Here is a 22016-nt window from a genome sequence, read left to right on the forward strand (position 1 = left end):
ATCGCTTTGATGAAGCTTGGCGAGTGTGCTTCCAAAAGCCGGAAGATCTGGCTGATTCTGAAATAAATGTTATGCGCCACCAACATGCCATGATCATGACAAATATCGACCCACTCATGATTGAATAGTGGCGAGTTGAGGATGTAAGACCCAGTTTCCATCTAATTTGCTCAACAAAGATATATAAGTAATCTGACAACGAATGAATTGTCCTGTGCTGCGGTACTCTAAAAATGAGGGAAAATCATGCTCATGTTTCCTGTATATAGAGTTGACCAACGCAATTATTGGTACAGTAAGAATGCTACAGTACAATCTAGAGACATTTTTTGCTGATATCTAGCATAAGCATATTATAGATCGACGATCATTCTAAATCATGGCGGATGCAGGCAAAGAGGTCGTACGTCGGGCTCGCCGATTGCACGTCTCATAGTTGCGAAGTCCCGCGCCTACCCGGATGTAACGAGTACCCCCCGACAACCTCCTGGCCCCGCCCACTTGGCTGCGCTTACAAGCGAGCTCTCGAGACGGGTCAGGCAATTTCAGAGCGCTTTCCTCATGACACTCGTGTACACCATTCATTTTGTAGGGATTTGCTGTCTTACTGATGAGTTAAATCGCAGAACGTCACTGAAATTATCGGCTCGTAACCCACTTTCGGTAAAGGTAGAGGAAGCAAGTAGGCCTGGGTCACAGTAGAAGGCTGGAAAGTCGCTTGAATCCGCACCACCAGCAAGAATCTCAACCAATTGAAACAGGCTTAACTTTCTAATATCCGTCATCCGCTGGTTTCATCGCTCTCAGCCTCAAAGCACTCACATCGTTACAGTACCATCGATACTATTGGAAGAACTAGAAGTATGGCATGGGCGTGGAAAACATCAGCCATAGAAAACACTCGCTTTGAAATCAAATATACCCCATACTTTTCTTCAATTGGCCCTGTCTCTACTGCCTGTCCCACCTATGATCCCCGGGCTACCCGTATCTGGGTGAAGATCGAGTGCGACTACACAAGACGTATCCTCGTCAAAGCCATTGCCAAGCGGCAGTCCCGTTTATGTGGTGTTAAAAATCAAAAGGATGCCTCCATATTATGGGCAGACTACGAGGACCTGGATTTCGACCGAGTCCTGGCAAGTGGGGGTAAAATTAAAGCCAACTCGTACTTGGTCCGGAAAGGGCTAGCGCGGAAAGCTCAATTAGCCTATTATCTACGCAAATACATGGCGAAAAGACCAAGGTCAATACTGCATGGAGCAATCCCTGAGACCTTAGTCATCGAAACTTGGGAAGCGTTTGAGGAAGGGATGAGCTTTGGGGCGTTGGGTGCCACATTTGACGGAAATCTCACGGCGACACTCTCATTACGGGATCGATTGGACTGGTGCCTTCGGGACGCGAGAGAAAGGATTGCACGGTCTCCTGGCTCCACCTGGATTCTTAAACCAAGCGTCACCAATAAAGGCGCAGAAATAACTGTTTTTAAGGACTACCAAAGCATGAGGGACATTGTACGGACATGGCCTGACGTGCGTGAGTGGGTTTTGCAGGCATACATAGTCACTCCTCTTCTATACCGTCGCAGAAAATTCCATCTGAGGTGTTATGTTTTGGCAGTAGGAAATCTTTCTGTATACGTTTGGCGGCAAATTTTATTGCTCACCTCGACTGTGGAGTACGATTCAGAGGATCTTTGCAATCAGCTAGCGCACGTAACCAACACCGCCCGACAAGTGGAAGACGGGGAGATGTGCCCAGCGGCGGAGGATTGTGTTTTCTCATTGGATGACTTGGTTGATGATTTGAGAACAAAGCAGCATTTAAGTTTGGAGCAGGCGGGTGGAATTGTCAGCGATATCCGCGGGGGGATTGAAAATGTGACGGGAGAGCTTTTCAAGGCTTTGCACGGGGAGCGGACAGTCTTTGCTCCAGTTCCTCAGTGCTTTGAGCTCCTGGGTCTTGACTTTTTGGTGTCTATGGACCAAACAAGTTCAAATGAATCAGGTCTTCCACTTTTGACACCACAGGTTCATCTACTAGAGGTGAATCCAGGACCGGATTTCAAGCAAACAGGGCCGCGTCTGAAGTCGGTGATAGAGGGGCTGCTGGAGGCTACACTGGACGTGGCCGTCCTTGAAGACGAAGAAATCAGCAAAGATTTGGCATTGGTATACCAATCCTTGCACCCGGAGAATGGGGAGGTCGGGATGCGCTTATTAGACGGGTGACAGAGTGAAAGCTAACACATTTCTTTCGGCATCGAGCAGTGTCTCCACATCTACGCACGCTATGCACCCAATGATTTTTACACTGCGTAAAGTTAACAGAGTGTTGCTGTACACAAGTTCCTGCATCCGTCACTACTGGCACGAACTTTGACCCCCAGATCCCCCCTTTACGATGTATGCCCTCACTATTCTGTAATAAGCGCCAAATATTATCTGCGCCTCAATTTATGCCATCTGCTTCTTCTGGTCGCACATTTGAATACCGTTCGACACCAAAAGAATTGATGTCGAGATTTCTGATCCCAATGGTTCCAAGCAGCTTCTCGGGCAACTCCGCTGTCTCGTCCTCTCCCTGTAGTAAAATACCCATCTCCACCTGCAGGTACTTGGCGTAACCCCGGCACAGCGAGACAATCTGACTTGCCAGAGCGGAGGAAGCAATGTCGACATCCACCTCCACGTAGTCCTCCCCACGAAAGTAGCGTTGCGTGAGTTTCTGTCCCAGAATCGTCGGCTTATTCCCGACCGCCCATTTAATCATGGAGGGCCCGTCCACGATACTGGGGATTAGCTTGAAACGTTTATTCTTGAAGTCAGACAAAGGATACCGCCCCCCTCTCTCAGACTTGCTTTCCCCTTCCCCATCGTCCATGGGAAAATCCACGAAATGATCGAAGAGTGTCCAAAAACATCCGTCTTCCGCTGGTCGCCTGTCTCTAGGCAAGGCGAAAACGGTCACCATACTCAAAGGCGGATCTCCGGGTACTTGGAAATTCAACAAGAAAAAAAACGTGGGCTTGCCATCCCGCCCTTTCATGTCTTGCATCTCGCGCAGTATATCCGCCATCCGGCCGCGACTGGCAATGTGGTCTTCGCGCTGCCCAGGATTTTCTGGAGAAATTCGGAAGACGTAGGCAATGACCAGCTCACCAACGGGAGGGCCGGCCGGGGTTTTGAGCCGATCGTGCAGGTAGCGCCTTCCACGGACCCGGAAGCTGTTCCCACGCCCCGGGTCGTAGTAGGCGTTGGGGTGCTGCAAACGCAATCCCCAGGAGGCGAAGTCTTGGACGGACGCGCCTGGCGCCCGGACCGACTGGTGAGGGGAGGGAGGCGGGGAGGCAGCGGCCGGAGCAGCCGAGGGGTCGTCCGAAGACCGGTTTCTGTCAGTGGGCCCCAGAAATGGGAGGCCGGAGGAAGGCCCAACGCGGTCCCACTGGGAGGGCGAATGGCCGGAGAGCGCACGCACCGTTTCCAGCACGTGCTTTGCGCTCCGAGCCTCCCGTTCCTCGTCGTCCATCCCGTCGTCCGTGCTCGCCGAGGAAAAGGTCTGCCGGTAGCCTGAGCCTTGGCTCTCATCGTTCTCACACCTTTCTTCGGGCGCGCTTCGCGCGGACAGCTTGCTTCCATCCCCTGTTTCCGCACGCACGTCTGGCAGTGCGGCCTCTGCGCCGTCCTCCTCCTCCGTCGAGACCTCGTTGCCATCCATGGACAGCGAACTACCTCTGTTACCGCGACGCTTTGGATCATCTACCGATGAACCTCGCGCCCGAGGAGTATCTTGCTCAACGTGGTGTTTCTCGTCCGCTTCGTTTTTGGGGCGGCAAAAGGTGGGCAGGGACAAGCCTGCCGCCGCCACCGAAACCAGAGACGAAGAACAATGAGGCGCAGAAAGCGCAGGGTCTTCTCTGGACTCATACCCATCTGTTCCCTCGTCCTCGTGACTGTCCGTATCCCCGTCATCCTCGCTTCGTCGCTCGTCTGCGTCTCGGTCGACTTGACCCCTTCCCTCCTCCTCCTGCCCTTCCCTTCCTTCCTCCTCTCCCACGCCAGACCCCCTTTCCCGCTTCTTCTCAACACATTCTTGCGACAGTGAGAGCGACTGAGATCGCCCCGGTAGCGGTGCCAGCCCCAAAAACATCCGAAGCACAGGCTCGTCGCAAATATCCGCCCGCGTGATGATCCGGACGAGGAATTCCTCAAGGCTCTGAGCTCTTCTGGCCAGAAATCGTGGCGAGAGGTTTTTGAACAAGGTCTTGGGCGGTATAGGGGGCAGCAGCTGTCCCTCGTACCCGTGTTTATCGCAAGGGTTGTCCAGGCGTTCCCGAAGGTCCTCGAAATCCGAGTAGCGTTTCCACACCGACCAAGCACAAGCGCTCTCAGTGCCCGCCGCATCACTGCTGCTCCCGATGCGAACCGGAACACGGCAGCTGACCGATATTTTGTAGCTTGCAAATTTCCTTTCAACGACGCGAAACTCTCTGACTTCTACCCGCGCCTCAAGTAAGGAGCTTTGGAATTCATGTTCTCGGCCTCTCCTTGTCGTCGGGCTAGTGACGCCTCGTTGGAGGATGACCGCCGAGTCTAAGGCCTGATCGTGATGAGATGGAGGTCTCTGCGAACCAGGTGCACCGCCAAGAGCGCTGCACACGTCAAATGATCCGCCCCGGCTCTCTGTCTCCTCCAGATGCGTTAGATAGTCCAGTGCCACGCCTGGGCCTGCTTCGATAACGATCCCTACCAAGAAGACGATCAATACACCAAGAGACCACGGTAATACAGAGAACGCGAAAGGACTGAGTAGAGCCACGGCTAGGACGCCAAAACTGCCTTGACCTTTACTGACGCTGTCCTTCAGAATGCACAAAAAAGCACGGATGCTACTGTTGCGGCTTTTTCGTAGCTCGATGGGAGCTGTCGCCGCACGAACTGAAGGCATAGATGCAAATAAAGTACGAATCACCGATTTATGCAGTTGCAACTTTGTATTTTTTTGTGGGGCTGGCCTCGACGTTCATGAGAGATGCCTGGTCACAAAGAAAAAACTTCAGATTGAACGAGCGAGGGGTACCGCTGCAGGGCCTATGGTCAGTGGAAGGGGGATGTAATGATTGGGCAGTCGTGGTTTCTCAGTATGTCATCCGAACTTTAAAAATGTCATCGAGGGCAATGAGGACAAGAGGAGGGAGATTGGGACGCGGAAATAGCGTACTGACAGGGGAGGCTCGATTGAATGTTCGGGTCCGAGATTTTTAACTTCGTTCGCTCTTCGGATTCCTTCGCTCGCTTCCCCCGGCAGAAGCTCGTCTGGCCCTAATAGTATCCCCACAGCCTCCATTTTTTCGCTTCCAGCTGGGATTTTTTGCACTCATTAACTCCCAGAAGTAGGCTAAAGGTATCGGGATGCAGACTCATGGCGAGCTGGTGTGATCGACAGCTTCTTTGTTGCAGCCGGCTGGGGGGTTAGGAGCGTACAAGAAAAGTGGCCGAAAAAAGTGTATGCTTAAAGAAGTAGGATCCCACAATCTGGTGGCATGTTGCCACGGGTGTCTGTGATTGAATTTAAAGCGACCTAGAACGTGGTAAAATCTGCGTGGGACAATTCCGACAGGCGGAAGCGTGCGGTCGCAGTCCTCAAGAAGCTGCTGCACAAGCTCGTTCACACGCGCAAAAAAAAAAAAACAGATTGATTTTTTCAAAATTGGCATGGACCGAACGTAGTTGATGTCGCTGCATGCTAGCAGGGTACTTTGCTTTGGGGGCATGCGTACTGGAGTTGACGATACCCAACATCGCAACCAATGCAATGACACCCTCTTCATTATCCAGTTCACAAGTTCGAAAGTGTAAATACACCAACATTTCGCAGATTGTGCCCGCAATTATCCTTCGAATTACCATATCCCCTACGCATGGGACCGTATTTATACGTCCTGACCGTCGTCCTCGTCGCCCTCTTCGCTCACTATATCCTCCAGCACTGAAGAATATCGTCGTTGTGGAGTGGAACGTTTTGTGATATCTCCATTCGTTTCAGCGGGGCCATTTCTGCTCCCGACATATTGCACAGGCTCGTTCTCATCCTCTTCACCTTCTCTATCCGCTTCATCTTCGCTACTATCAAACGTCGAGTCACTGGTCTCCTCTTCTTCCGCTGCCCTAGCCTGCTTGGCTCTTTCCCGTGCCTCCTGATACGCCAAAAATTCGCTTTGCACAATCCTGGATATTTCCTTTCCGCCTCCTACACCTTCTCCTCCCAAATCGCCTCCTTCCTCGTCGTCCAGCCCGCCATTTTCCAGCAAGGCCTCTGTCTTTTCCCTCTTGCCCAAGGCCCGTCGGTAGATCCGCTCGTCTACAGTCCCTTCCGCCACCAATCTGTAAACTGTCACGGGCTTACTCTGTCCGATGCGGTGACACCGGTCGATTGCCTGCGCGTCCATGCTGGGATTCCAGTCAGGATCGTGAAGGATCACGGTGTCGGCGCTTGTCAGGTTGATGCCCAAGCCCCCCGCCCTCGTGGAAAGTAAAAAAATGGACACCTCGGCGTTGGGTGTATTGTATTGATCGATCATCTCTTGACGCTCAGCCACCGGCGTCTGACCGTCCAGGCGGAGGTAAGGAACGTGCAGCACCCTCTCCAGCATAGCCCCCAAGATGTCCAGTACCCGGGTCCACATCGAGAAAATCAAAACGCGGTGCCCTTCCGCCAAAAGCTGGGGCAGAAGCACCCGCAGGCGCTGGCACTTGCAAGAATCGAACAAGGTGTCTGTCGGCAGGGTGAGATGGGCTAAACGCCGTTCGTCCTCCGCGATCGCATGCAGCTCGTAGTCGCAGAGGCCTTCCAATTCTTTACGCACCATGGCGACCGAGCATTCCCATCCAAAGTACCCGGTTTGATGCAAGACTGCTGCCATTTCCACCAACGCCGAGTCGGAAAAGCGACGGCGAAGGAGCAAGGTGTGATTGGCCACCTTGCGCCACTCGGTAAAAATGTGCCCAGCGTCCCGTTCGGAAAGTGAGGCCGCCCCCGCCGCGGCTTGAGCAGTCACATCCTGGCTGTCTCGGTCTTTCTGCCTGGATGCTTCTGTGGAGCGCAGCATACGCTTCTTCCGCCCCTCTGCTATCGCGTTGCCGGTCTGACCGGACCCAAGCACCTGTCCCTCTGCGTCCTCTTTCTTTTTCCTCCCCTTCTTTCGTGGCTTTGTCTCCCCGTCATCCTTCGCAATCACCGCCGATTCCCTGCCCTCCTCCCTCGACCCATGCCTCTCCGACGCAAGATTCAAAACGGGCAATGTCAGAGCTTGGACAGCGCGACGGTTGGCAGACTCTTCCAAACGCTGGAAGTGCCTCTGAGTCACGCTTTCGTACACGGCTCGCTGGGAGGCCGTCAAGGGAATCATCTCCACTTCCTGGCTCTTCTTCGTCAGCTGATCCAACACGTCCGTCTTCAGCCTTCGGAGGACGAAAGGGGCGAAGATGCGTTTCAACCTGTCCATGGCCGCTTTCTCACCCCTCAGTCCACTGCTCGATCCGTCGCCTTTATCTCTCCTCCCCTCCTTCCCCCCCGCCACCAGGCTTTGCCAAAATCCGTCGACAGTGGCACCCTCCGTACCATGAAGCGAGAGGATGCGGGGATTCAGAAAGGACAGAAGGGCCAGCACCTCTCTCACATCGTTCTGCAACGGCGTCCCCGTGAGCAACAAGCGTCGCTTCGCTTTCTGTTTCCGCAAACGTTGAAACCGTTGGGACTTGACGTTTTTGATGGAATGCCCTTCGTCCAAGACCATGTACTCCACCGAGATCCTGTTTAAAAATTTTCGGTCCAGCTCTGCCGTCTCCTTCTCCCAGTACGTATATGTGGCGAGCACGACGTCCGCGACTCGGGATCCAGCCCCCCGGCCCTCCTTCTCCAGTCGTTGCATTTCTTCCTCGTACTCCGCACGCAAGTCTGCGCGCTCCTTGGCGCTTCCGTGATAGACGAAAACGTCCAAATCCGGTGCAAATTTCTCGAACTCATTCTGCCAGTTCGTTAACACCGACGCGGGGACGATGATTAAGTGGGTTAGCGTTCTGGGCTTCAGTGCACACAAATAAGCCAGGAATGCTATGGTTTGGGCTGTTTTTCCCAGGCCCATGTCATCGGCTAGCACACCGTTCAACCGCAAGTCTTCCTTGGCCCAGCGTCCTCGAAAGGCCTCCTCGGGAAGGAGGGAGCGGGGGAGGTCCAGGTCGAGCTGGTGGAGGAGGAATAGCCAGTTAATCCCGACGAGCTGGTAGGGCTTGAAATCCACCCCCGGACAGGCCCTGGCAAGGATGTCGGCCTGTACTCGGGCTGTCTTGTGCAGGCTCTGCCCTGCACCCTCATGGACGCCTCTTCCTCCACCCGTGGTAGTCGCACTCGTACCCTCACTCTCAGGCCTCGGCACCCCCCGGTCGTCCTCCATGTTCGTCAGATCGAGTCGATCCTCCGCGTGCTTCTGGCCCCAGTGCCGGATCTCCTCCATCAAGCGTTGAGAAATCAGCTCGCACGCCTTGATTATCTTCTCAGCCCCAAGCGCCTCCTCGTCGTCCCAGTCGCTCTCTTCCTGATCGGCGTCGCTGTCGGACCCCACACCCTCCGCTTGGTCCACTCCCCCTGCTGTCTCCTTTCGCGCCTTTCCTATTTTTCTATTTGTCCGATCCTGGCCATCATCCAACGGCATCCCCGCCTCCCGATTCCCCAGGTCCCCTTTCCCCATCTTGGCCCGAGACCCATTGACCCCACGGGCCCCATCGTCCCGGGGCGCCTCATCAAGGAGCAAGACCAGCTCCTCGTCACTATAGGGTGCTGGTACCTTTCCATCAATTCGATTACCGCCTTGGATCCCTCTAGTGGAGCAATCGTCGGCGATGCCGCTGCTCGCCTCCCCTTCTCTACTGGCATTATTCCTGTCGTTTTCTTCGTCACTGCTATCGTCTGTCCGTGCTCGTCGCAACCGGCCCCGTTTGACTGGAATGCCTGCAGCTACAGGACCAGGAGAAGCTGCAGGTACAGCTCCATGCATAGCCTCGTCGACCTTGACTTTTTTCTGTCTTTCTTGTCCTTCTTCCTGTTCCCTCCTCACCTTTAATTGCTGCTTCCTGTGAAGCTCCTCTCTCTTTTTCTTGATGGCGTCTCTACCACCGGAGCCCATGGGCACGGGCGGCAATGGCGACATGGGCAGTTTTTTCACAAAGGGGGACTGCAAGTTTTTCCCTATCGACGGTGCAGCGCTGGGTTTTCTGGGAATTTTCATCATAGGCGGCGGCGAGACAGGGGACGGCACCGGTTTCGTGCCCTGAATTCTGTGCGCTCGTTTCTCGTCCTCCCAGTCACAGTCCTCGCCATCAGAGGAAGAAGATGCAGTCGGTACATGTCGATAGGAGGAGAAGTCCACCTGCTGCTTTTTCGACACGTTGCCCTCACTTGGTCCTGCAGGCGCCTTCCTCGACAGCCACTTCCCATCCATTTCTACAGACGTGCATGCACTTTAAGCCTTCAAAGGGATGTACTTGGAATGAAAACGATCGATCTTCATGTGAAAACGCAGGATTTGCACAATAACACGTCGCAAAAGCATCAACCCACGCTGGGCGTGGGATTCCGTGGTGCATTTCATTACTGGAGACTACGATGTGATCGGGCGAGAGGCGGGCGGGTCGCTGCCTGCGGCGGAACAATTAACCTCCTCCCTCGTTTTCCGTCGACAGCTTGAATAAGATGTTTTTGTCGGTCTACGGATGAAAGGAGGAAACGTGATCAAATACATTCTTACATCAAAGAAAATTGAAAAGGGTTCAATATGCCTGCTCTCATGGGAAAATGATGAAGGATTAGGGAGAGGGAGAAACGAGGACAGGAATGAAATGAAAAGAGTGCCTCGTCTCGCGCGTATAAATTCGAATTATATGATGTGATAATCTACTGAAGCATCCGGAGGAAGGACTTTTCTCCGCCTCCATATGTTGTGCAGGATGAGGAGCGACATTGGAATACTTTCCACTCCCCCATTCGTCAACGACTTGCTTCGTTGCTTCATATTATTTACTCATATTTTCACTCCGAGATTTATTGAAGATACTGCATGCTTGTGTTTTATATTTCTTTAAATTGGTGGACATGTGCTTGCCGAGTTGACCCCTTTAAGCCACTCCCACTTTGATCCTAGCTATGGGCTTCCTTAAGCGCCTTGCGAAATACATTCCTTCACAAAGAAGGGATAGAAGGGGGTAAAAATGAGTACAAGTTTCGCCAATACTACTTGGGAGTACGAACTTTGATCTTTGAAAATCCACGCCTTCATATTATTTTCCCGATTCGATTTCTTTCACAGTCTTCTATCCGTTTTTTTGCGTGGTCAGACCCGCTCCCACCACTCATCGACGAATTGAGTTGAACCGGTCAAAAAATGTATCGGTGATTATCAAAAATGTCGGGATATGGACTTCCTCCTGCATTTCTCTCTTTTCCTCTCCAGAATTCTGCGCCAACCGTCCTCCTATCCCCCGTCCTCTCTCAATTTTCCTATATATCTTAGTTCTTAGGGTGCATACACAGGCAAGAAAAAAGACTTTGCGATCGTTTTCAGCAGTTATCCCCTCCACTCTCGTTTTTATCTTCCAAAAGCTTTTATTTTTTGGTCACCTCTGCGTAAGCCCACGAGAGCCAGGGCATCAGGGCTTCCAAGTCTTCCGAGTCTACGGTCGCCCCGCACCACAGTCGCAGTCCAGGGGGAGCATCACGGTAAGAGCCTATATCTAAAGCCACGCCCTCCTTCTCGAGAAGGCTCGTGAATGCCTTGACCTGCTCCTTACTCAGGTCCAGCTCTAAGCACACGCTTGTGGTCGACCGGATCGAGGGGTCCTTCACCAAGAAGGAAATCCAAGCGTTCTCCTCCACGAACTTCTCCACCACCTTGTAGTTCTTCACCGAGCGGGCGACCAGACCTTCCAGCCCCCCTACGGTATCTGCCCAAGCCAACGCGTCCAGGTAGTCCTCCACGCAGAGCATGGATGGCGTGTTGATAGTCGATCCCTCAAAGAGGGCCTCGTCCAGTTTGCCTTTCTTCGTCATTCGGAAAATTTTAGGCAACGGCCATTTCGGTTTGTATCTCTCCAAACGCTCCACCGCACGAGGGGAGAGGATGATCACCCCGTGCCCCCCCTCGCCTCCAAGCACCTTCTGCCACGAGTAAGTCGTCACGTCGAGCTTGGGCCAAGCCATGGGCATGGCAAAAGCAGCGGAAGTTGCGTCGTTAAACGTCAAGCCCTCGCGATCATCCGCGATCCAGTCGGCGTCTTTGATACGGGCCCCCGAGGTCGTGCCGTTGTACGTGAAGAGGGTGTCGTGTTTCGGATTGTACCTGGGGAAATAGACGTGCAGACGCGGGAAAGTGAGTGCAAAGCATGAACTGACACGGGATCGGGTGGATAATGGGAATAAGAGATCCGGGTCGAAAACCTTCCCTTGGCAGAAACGTACTTAGTCATGTCTGGCAGGAGACCGTAGTCGGCCGAGTATTCATGCACACCAACGCTGTCCCTCAAACCCAGATGCGACACTGCATCTGTGAACCACCCTTTCCCAAAAGATTCCCAATAAAAGATGTCCACGGGCCGCTCCCCCAACATGCTCCACATTGCCATCTCATAGGCTCCTGTGTCAGAGGCAGGGACGATGCCTAGCCTGTAGTCCTCTGGTAGCTGCAAAAGCCGCTTGCTTTCGTCTATCGCCAACTTAAGTTTCGCTTTTCCAATCTTGGAACGGTGCGATCTCCCCAGGCAGTCAGTGCCCAGTGCACTGTAGCTGTATCCAGGCCTCTTCTTGGTCGGTCCTGAGGAGAACTGAGGGTGCTCCGGGCGCACGTGGGGCCGAGCATCGCCCGCCACATAGGCAGGGGTGCTCTTCTGATGTATCCTGAACACTTTATCGGGCATGTCCAGCAGTTGGACCTGTGAGCAGTTGCTGATATCAGGGAGAACGCCGATCTCCTCAAGGACGTTCTGAGGGACGGGTTCGTCCAACGTGATGGCACCGAGAGCCTTCCCTGCCTTCGTCTGCCGCCCGAGGGAGAAATGGGAAATGTTGCAGTGATTCTTGCTCAGCACATTGGCGATCGCCTTGAGTGCCCCTGGGCGGTCCAAGTTGTTAAAGAAGACAACGGAGCCCGTCGGAGGGATGTCGGTCTTGAAGCCGTCGATCTCGAAAATGCGAAGCTCGGAACCCCCAAAGACAGTCCCCGAGATGGAACGGGAGAAATTCAGGAAGCCATCCATCTCGAAATCGACCTTGATCGTGTTGCTGAACTGGGTGTCCTGTCGCTCCACCAGCATGGAATTTACCGAGAGGCCCATGTCGCTGGCCAAGGGGCCGGCATTCAGGAAGTTGACATCTTGGTCGAGCAGATGGGAGAGCGTCCCTTTCAACACCGCGATCTTGATGCTGTCACTCATTTCGGACACGGCTACGTCCTTCCCTTGCATTGTTACGTTGATCCGCTTGATCTTTCCCGACCCAATCAGCTGGGCTTGGAGCGATCCGATCTTCTCCGCCAGTTGAATGTAAGGGATCAGTTGGCTTTTCCGCGCAAAATCGATGTTGGGAGCATTGACCACCCCCACGAAATCCTTTTGCTCCAAAATATCAGACAGCTGTATGGCAATGTCTTTTGCTACCCGGACTTGAGCGTCTTTGGTGTTGGCGCCCAGGTGGGGAGTGCTGACGATGCGAGGATGGTTGATCAAAGGGCGCTCCGCCTCGCCGGGAGGCTCGGTCTCGTACACGTCCAGGGATGCCCCCCCCACGTGCCCACTTTCCAGCGCCTCGAGCAGGGCTTTCTCGTCAATTATCCCCCCGCGTGCACAATTGATAATTCTGACGCCTTTCTTGCACTTTTTCAGGGTGTCAGCGTTGATCAGATACCGCGTATCTTTAGTTAGAGGGGTGTGGAGAGTAATGAAATCTGCCTTCGCCCACAGCTCGTCCAAAGGGACAGGCTCGATGCCTGCCGATCGTGCCGCAGCGGCCGAGACGATAGGATCGAAACCGATGGTGGTCATGCCGAACGCCCGCCCCCACCTGGCGACCTCCCTTCCAATGCGGCCCAACCCGATCACCGCCAAGGTTTTGCCGGTCAACTCCGTCCCCGTGTACTTGCTTCGCTCCCACTTCCCTGCCTTCAGGGAAGCCACTGCTTGTGGAATATTGCGGGACAGCGCCAGCATGTGCGTGAAGGTCAACTCGGCCGTGGAGATGGTGTTGCCTCCCGGTGTATTCACGACGAGCACCCCTTGCATGGTGGCAGCGGGCGTGTCAATGTTGTCCACGCCTGTACCTGCCCGACCCACGACCTTCAGGTTGGTTGCAGCAGCGAGAATGTCCTTGGTGACCTTCGTCGCCGAGCGCACGACAAGACCTGTTCGTAGGAGAGGCGGATAGAAATTAGGATCTACGTCCATGTACGCATTTACATTGTCAACGAGACCCGTGAATCACTCTTTGGAAGAAAGTGACGCGTAGGCCATCGTCCCCAATCGCGATGACAATGTGACTGAGATTGGAGCAGGCATTGCTTCAACACAGCCAAGTGCGGACGGATATTTTTAGGGTCCTGAAAGTGTGGCGGACATTTTCCCCTACCTCACAACTTTCGTCGCCCCCAACCCCTGGGACGACACTCTCCTGATCCAAACGCACAAACTCACCATCGTACTGTCCAATGATTTGTTTCAGCTCCTCCTTGCTCAAGCCAGGTTTGCTGTCCACATCATGCCCACGGGCTTTAAATTGCTCCGCGCATATTTTATCTGTGGCGTCGCTCAACAGAATCTTGGCCAACCGCGCCTGTGCACATGCGACAAAGATGTCTCATTATTATAAAAGCTCGTGGAGATATATGACATAAAACATTGAAGGCAGAAGAGAGGAGCATCTACAGATATTTGAGAGCAGCAGACGGACATACAGCAACCGCATGTCAGTGCACACCTCCGTTTTACCTGTGTGTGCGAGATGTTGCGACGCCCCGTTACGATTCCCGCCTTTCCCGACGCCTGCAGGCCTGTCACAGCGCGAGACAACATTCTTTCCTGCGGTCGTGCATCAAAAAGTAGAAAGGAGGAAGAAGGGAGGGAGTAAGAGGGGAGATAAGCAGGTTAGTGCGCAGGAAGCGGGTTGAAGAGATGGACGAGGAGGGCAACTTGGCCGCCGTCGAACTATAAGCAAACAACAAACGAGAAACGGACACCGCTTACACGCGTAAATGTGTACACGGATGCGCATGCAAAGCGTTCGTAGTCTTCTTCCACTTCCTTCAAAAGTGACGCGGTATATAATTTCCTCGGGTGCTCCCAGCCAGTCCCACGAGCGACAGGGCCGAGATGTCCGTCTGGGGCGATCAGGCGCCTGCTGAAATCGGCCTAACTAAACCACAAATTGTCATGAAGCGAACGTTAATCGCTTGGACAAGCTGGCTTGTGTTACATGTATGAGACACAGCGTGCTTCATTGGAAAATGGTGAATTGAAGCATTGGGGTACTTGTCGGGCGTTGGACGTGTGTTAAAAGAACAACGAAACGAGCTCGTTCCATTCAGGAACAACAGGCAGGACAAACAGACGACAGGGCTGATTTGTGACAGCATGGAAGCGTATCGGGTGGAAGTGTACAAGGGTAGTAAATTTGAGGCTGACACGGAGACCTAGCCTGGTTGGCAATGTCGCGTGGCGATGTGGTCATGACTGGCTTGCTGAACTTCAGCCTTGTTTTTAGGGAATTAACAGCTACTTACGAGCCGCTTCAGTATTTGAAACAGATTATGATCTCCTGTGCTGGAGAATTAAGACCCCTCCACACATCTAGCAACAACGTCGCGAGCTCTTGGTAACATGAATCAAGGCAAGGTCTAATGAAACACAACACCAGCTCAACAAGTGTAGATAAAAGCTCTCAATCCGACATAACTTTCTTTGTTAAAATTGGAATGTACACATCCTCTTCTTTCTCTACTCATAACCCATGTTCTCAATGGGCGGTCCAGAACTTACACTTTACGTAAAAACTATGGAAGGGAGGTTATCGGAGACGTGTTGCGATGCGGCCCTCCAAGATGTGCCGCAGCCTACCTTGGGTGTCATGCGTCTTTGGTGGTTTCGAGCTGCTTCAAATCATCTTCGCGGAAAGTGACACCGAGGGCTTTGGTGGCACCAGCATAGGAGCGTGGGGGCCGAGGCGGAGTGGTCGGAAGGGGAGCCATGCGCCGCAAGCTGACAGGATCTTCGGCAGCGGTAGCCAGGGAGTAGTAGGAAGCATCGTGGAAGAGAGCAAAAGCCGCCAACTCGGCCCATCCGACGCTTTGTAATTCATGGCAATAACGGCCCCGGTGACCGGGAAGTTTGCAGACACTGCACAAATGTTGTCCGGTCGGGTGGTCAGGCAGGCCGCAAAGCTTGCAACCTTTGCCCCGGTTGGGGCAATCGGCAGAGCGATGGGATCCTCGTTCCGTACAGATTCGACAGCGGTGGCGGAGGGTAGTATGTGCGTTCGAAGCGCACAAGACGCATTCGTCCTCGCTTCCTCGGGACCCGACCAGGGTCTCCCCCGTTGCCCCTCTCGCCCTAACCTCTTGACGGTGCTTGGAGGCAATCTCGTCGACCTTGGTGTCGAAGACCCGCAGCCAGGACAACGGTGTGGCGAAAGGGGTGGAGCGGGAGGGCGTCCGCCGACCCACGAATTGGCCTGGCTGTCGCAGGAAGACTTTCACCACCGCGTCGGCATAGCCCTCCGAGGCCGGGGGAAAGGCGTGCAAGGTATCGAGCGGATAGACCGCGTTCATCAATGCGCTCTGCTGGGGGTAGAGAAGACCAAGACGCGCTTTGAAACCATCGTCGCCGACCCGGGGGCTTCCGAAGCCCATCATTAGCACCTGTTGGGTGGACATCCCCCGTTGGACCAGGGCCTCCCCTAGGTAGAGGCAGAAAAGCTGAGAGAGCATCCCGCCCAGGGAGTAGCCCGTGATTACCAGCCGGCAATCGGGGGCAGCTTCCAAACACTGCAACACATCATCCAGCAAGCCCTCCGAGAGCATGTCTTCCGCGAAGCGTTTTACTGTGGCGTGCACCCGCACGGTCCCTGCTTTCCCAACCAGCTCCTCCTCCTCCCTGTCCGCGTCCGCAACGGGTAGCCCATTTCTCGACAGGCTCAGCCTGCTCCCGCGTTCTTGCCTGCCTTGCTCGTCAAACCCCGAACTCTTTCTGCTGTTTCTTCTCCAAGAAAAGAACGTTTGGTGTTGCTGGTGGAGCATGCTCCCAATCGAGAGACCGCGGAAGACGGGTTTGTGAAGTTTCACTATCTTGACCCCTCCCTCCCCTCCCATGCGTCTCCGCCTGTTTCCTCTTCCTCCGTGGTCATAGTCTGTGTCGGTACTAGAAAGGCGGCATGATGCACGGAACGTCTTTGCCCCAGAAGAGGAGGACCTTGGGATAGAGTAACCTCTGATGCGCTCCTGCTCCTCCAATGCCCGCCGGCGACCCAACAGGTCATGTGCATCCATGAGCCCTTCCACGGGCGTCAGGCCCCGATCAAAGGCCAGACTCATCAGATTGTTGTAGCTCTGAATGAATTGAGTCCGTTCTCGTTTCTCCCAGGCTTGGGCGATGGACTCCCGGAGGCGATAGAGCAGGTCAGCGAGGTCCGTAAAGTCCGCGGTCACAGGTGCAGCCAGTATCTTCAGGTACGTGCTCAGGGGGATGTGTTTCGCGGCAGTGACGATGCGTTTGACTTCATCCTCAAGCCATCCCTTGTAGGTGTCGCCCCAAAGGTTGAGAATTGTCTCCGGGTTGCCTGGTGTCGGTGGTGCGGAAGGGATGCGCGGGGAATGCTATGAGGGCGACTCGATATTGTGCGCTCAAGAGAGAATTTGCCATGAAAAAGAGGCAGACAAGGAAAACAGAAGTAACGGACGGATGTGGAGGGTTGGTGAAAAGAGGAGGGACTGGACGGCGATAATGCTGATGACACACAGGATTGGGAGCGGTGTGCCGTTCGTACCTGCGGGAGAAAAGGTCAGGAGAAATTCTTTTCGACGCCCTTGCTTGGCTTCCTCAGAGGGCGAATCCTCTACAGAGAGAGCCGGAGGACTGTTCGCGTTGCTCCCGGGCCCCTTAGACGCGTCGTCCCTGCAACCAACCTGCTCTCCGTCGGCGCCAGCCTTTCCCTCCCCCCGAAGACCCTCCTCGTCAACGACGCGCTGCCACAAGTTTGCTCTTGCCGACGCCTCTTTGTTCGTGTACACCGCTTTGAGCTCATAAATGGGCGAGTGCTGGGCGCGGCGATCCCCTTTGATGCGCAGACCGACCTTGAAGGGCACCTGCTTGTTCCCGTAGGCGTCTTCGTCGACCAGGCTCTTATTTTCTCGGAGCATGGTGAATTTGGCGGACAGACCAAGCAACGAGCGACTGGACTTCAGCGCTTCCCGTTCCAAAGTGAAGTGTCTGTGCGCCCGAATCACAGCCTTAACCATACCCGGCTCCAGCTCCTTCTCCTTGGGCGAAACCAGTCTGATTTCGTCGCGCGCGGTAACGATCAGGACGCGGCGGTTCCGGTCATTCACGGTATTGCCGACGACCAAGTGCAAACCGTGTCGTTCCAGCAATCTGTGCGCCCCCTCCACAAGGGTGAGGGTGTCGTTTTCGAGTTTGAACGCCACCAGGAACGCCGAGGGACACCAGCTTTGCCGGGCGGCTCGAATGACGTGAGGCACGGGGGAAAGCTTGAGGGCCTCTTTCCCTTGATCGAGAAAAGCAGACGAAGGTTTCCTTAGCTCGTGTCGAGGGATGAACATTTTTGTGAGCCCTGCGGCCAGGAAAAGCAAAGCACTGGGGCCGAGGGGCGATGCGGCCAGGCAAGCTTCTCGGAGGAGGTAGAGGTATCCGAATAAATCTGAGAAGGGTACCTCAAGCAATCGACTCTTTACGGCTTCGTACCTGGCGATCATCTCTGTCATGCAGATTTCCTCATTAGGGTCCAAGACCATTTCCAAGTGCCCTTCCGCATTTAGTCGCACCTGCTCAGTGAGTGTTTGAGCTTTCTTCATTCGCTTGGCAAGCACACGGGAATACGGCCTCAGCGAGCCTTCTCGGTACAAAAATAAGACGTGGTATCCCGCTTTGAGAAATGCCTCTGCACAAGCTGCTGCACGGTTACCGGATCCTAAAGTGTCGAGGTAATTGACCATGCCCGTGTCCAGAGGTGTGGGGACAGACCCGCTTGTGACTATAGCCAGGCGGATGGGAGGTGTACTGCCGATTGAGGAAGGCGAGACAACGCCGTCCATGCTACTAGTATGATAAGGCGAATCTATCCATTGTTGTTGCTGTAATTCGATGAAGGCACGGATGCTCTGGGCTGCATCTGTAAGCCCCTCCGTGATCGATGCTACCGCGGTGGGGCGGTCACCTGTGCGCCCATCCTCATTTTGGCCTTCAGCAGCATCCAATTCGTCGTAAAATGCAGCAATATAGGCATCATCGTTAGGGCTGGGATCCCTGGATTTGGTGAACCACATCAGGCTGCCCACTGTAAAGCGACGTGAGAGAAGTGAAGGAGTATGTGTATGTCGTCATGCGCAGCGTGGAGGTTCAGCAGTACTTAAAAACATAGCTGTAACAATTTGGAGAGCAACTCATGCAGATAAACCTGAAATGCTTTTGTGGTTGCTGTCATTGTCACAGTAGGTGGTTCTCGTGATTTCTAAAGGCCACGGAGACGCTGTGACCCCTCCCAGTGCAGGCGAAGAACAAGGGACATGGGCCCAGCCGTTGCTGGACAGGCAGGAGGGCCGGGAGGCAAGAGGCTTTTGTTCTGCTTGGATGCGCAGGGTCCTTGTTTCGAAGCCGTGCCGAGATGCACACGGCACTTTGGTGCATTAGTAGGGATTGGGCATGTTTATTGCACAGGTGTCCCGTGAAGGCCATTGTAAATCTTGTCCCTCACCTTCATCCCTTCCTGTCGTTATCCCCCTGCTTCCTCAGAGAACCGCTTTTGCTTCGTCGTTCTTGCCTTGTCTCCTTTTCAACATGAAGGTTGCTGCATCCTGCCAACTATTGGTTGCTCTTTGGGTCTTCTTGTTTATGAGCAGCGGCAACGCATTTGTCTTTCGCCCTCAGGTAATGTAGCATGCTGAACAACATACTGTCAGGAGTGACGCCTTCAGAACGGTTGAACGGTTGAAGTCTAACATCCATCAAGGATGAGTGACTGAGTAGCACGTCTTGCGAGCATTGACGGATTCTTTTTAGACAGAAAACAAAGACACTTATTGTGAGCTATTTTGTGTGTCATAGCGCTCCCAATCATACACGGGGCTTGAAATATGAAGGACTTCATGATTCTCTGTGATGAGGGAGTAGTAATTTGCATTCCGGTAACCATCCTCTCCTTCCTGACCTACGAACCCTAGCCACTGACCCGCAGTTCTCGGACTGTTCTTCGCGAAGGCTTCGACTTCATGGAAATGGGGTCTCGATTTTTGAACGAGCTATTGCCTTGGGGTGATGCGAAGAAAGGAATGTGGGCGGGAAAGCGGGATGCGATGGTAGTAAAGTATATGGAAAAGACAGGTGAGTCAAACGGAACGTACGGCGACGACATAAGACGTCTTCAGAGGAAATGTTTTTTTTGGTGGCAGGGTTTACTCTTCATGTCTGCTAAAATCTCGTTTATGATTGGTTTTGTGCACACGAAGGTATTTCGAAAGAGCAGGCTGAGCGGGAGGTAGACGAATACTTGAAAGACAAGGACGCCTATATCGCCAAAGCGCGTGCGGAAGAGGCTAAGCAGAAGCAGAAGTGATGCCATGGCTTTGGTTTGAAGCCAACTCTCTGGTTGCTCCGAGGGAGGGCAAGCACCCTGGTGAAGGAAATAAACCACGGACTGGCGTTGACGCCAGAGAGCGCGCTGTGTCATGTTTCTCATGATCTGTCCCGATAATACGCGCTTCATTTTTGTCGGAAGGGCATTTTAAATCCGTAACTCGGTGAAAAAGACAATCTGGCGTTCAGACGGAGCGCCCCGGCAGCCTGCATTAATCCTGTGTCGCTGAAAACTGACAGTTCTAAGGATTTTATTCTTATTGCTCATTTTGACGGGCTGAAAACTGGGAGGAGATGTCTTTAAAGTTGCATTGAACAGATGGTCTTTCCACTACGTAAGCGAAACAGCAATTAATTACAATAAAGGTGAAGCATTAAAACGACCAGGACCAGGACCAGGGAGGGTCTTTCTCAACATACAGTGTTTTTCTGAATATATTTTACAGGCGCTCCTCAAACCCTCTATCTGCACACTTTCTCGTCAAATTACACTTCTTCCTTGTATCCCACCGCCTGCTTGACTTCCCGTTTCTCCATTCCGCAGGCCCTTCTCCACCGCCATCCCTTCCATATCCACCACAATCGCTCCATCAACGTCTGTACCTCTTGCGTTGTCTTCCTTGGTCGACGTGGCCCCCCCAGACGGCGGAGCAGGAACATTCGTCCCCACGTACTCATCTTGTGAGCTCAACGTTGGGGCGGCACGCTGGTGCGAGCCGCTTGTGCCCACCGGCCCGGCCGCTGATGCCGAATCCGGACGGTTATCACTCCCTGTGTCCGTGCCCTGACTTCCATTTCGATCCGCATGCTCCGTGGAGCCTACCACCACCACAGAGCCCTGCCTCGCCACCCTTCCCCCCGGGGCCGGGACAGTCCGTCTTCCTCGCTCCCAGGAGGTCCCCGACGAGGCTGAGGAAGGCACGCGCTGTCGGAGTATCCAGTCGTACGTGCCCAGCCCCCTTGTCAACAGGTAGCCGTGGAAGACGCAGAGGGAGGCAAAGGAGAGCAGGGCAATACCGGACATGACCGTGTGGATGATGAGGATTGCCTGGTACGTGACTGCCCGGCCCAAGGTACGTTGGACCATGGCGGGTACTTCTTCGGTGGTGTTGAGCCAGTGGGTGAGGAGAAGGATGCTGATCAGGCTCTGGAGCGCAAACTGGAGGGTGCCGGCCAAAGAGAGGAGGAAGAAGAAAAAGTAGTTCCTGTGGCGGAAGGGGGAGGCGGGTCGAAAAGTGTAGATTAGAAAGGCGAACGAAGCACCCAGTCCCCGCTCACCCACATGCATCCCCGGCGCTTTCCTCTGCCCTCAATGCAGGCGTACCGTGCACCGATGCAGGTGTTAAGCCATAGGCAGTGGTGGTCGAGTCCGGGAACCGATTTTCGGCAGGAAGCACAGTACCGGGAGTGCGCTTGTGTGTAAGCCATGCACGGGCAGGGGATCCCTCCCGGCTTACTGGGGTCGGTGAGAGATATGTAAGCCCAGCAAAAGACTGATATTAGCACTAGGGCCGTGTATGTGGCCATGACCAGCGCTAGGTAGTCGTCGGGGAGGTAGAAAGCGGCAATAACGTAAAAGGCCTGCCGTACCAGAGGGACGGGGTGTGTCGAGGAAAGTGTACAGGAACCATTGGGAATGAGGGGAGGAACGGACCAATGAACAGGCATCCTCGTCAGGTGTTCATGCGCTGGAGAAGTGAAGGAAAAGACACAGCCTCCCGGAGAGAAATGGACGCGCCCTTATGCACGCCACATTCTTATACGCGATGGTCCTCTTCTAGCTTCAAACTTGGTCCAGAGGCTTGTTGACACACACGGAATATCCCTTGATAGCCCTATCTCCACACCTCTTTTTGCTACTTCATATTCTTTCGTCTCTATTTGTTCCTTTTGACTACCCCATCCTAATGTGCACGCGTACCGTTGTGAGGAGGGGATATAAAATCATTGCGCCCAGCTGATCTCTGGAAAAAGGGGTTTGCAGGCCGTGCTTGCGAGGAGGCGCCCAGCGAGGTGGTTGATAGGGAGAAGGCATATGATACTGTTCCGTGGTGTGCAATCGTAAGGTACTCGTATGAGTTTAAAAAGGTTGTGAAGAGACGGCGATATGAGGTCACG

General features: G+C 53.9%; 1 protein-coding gene across 1 annotated transcript; it reads left to right on the forward strand.

Annotated features, from left to right (window-relative positions):
• The first annotated feature begins 590 nt into the window (after positions 1-590).
• On the forward strand, positions 591-2270 carry NGA_2076410 (tubulin tyrosine ligase). Its single transcript, XM_005855794.1, has one exon. The coding sequence runs from the start codon at positions 864-866 to the stop codon at positions 2232-2234; it is 1371 nt and encodes a 456-aa protein (XP_005855856.1). The 5' UTR covers positions 591-863; the 3' UTR covers positions 2235-2270.
• The last annotated feature ends 19746 nt before the right edge of the window (positions 2271-22016 follow it).

This window comes from Nannochloropsis gaditana, assembly GCF_000240725.1.
Source record: "Nannochloropsis gaditana CCMP526 unplaced genomic scaffold scaffold097, whole genome shotgun sequence".
Lineage (NCBI taxonomy): Eukaryota > Eustigmatophyceae > Eustigmatales > Monodopsidaceae > Microchloropsis > Microchloropsis gaditana.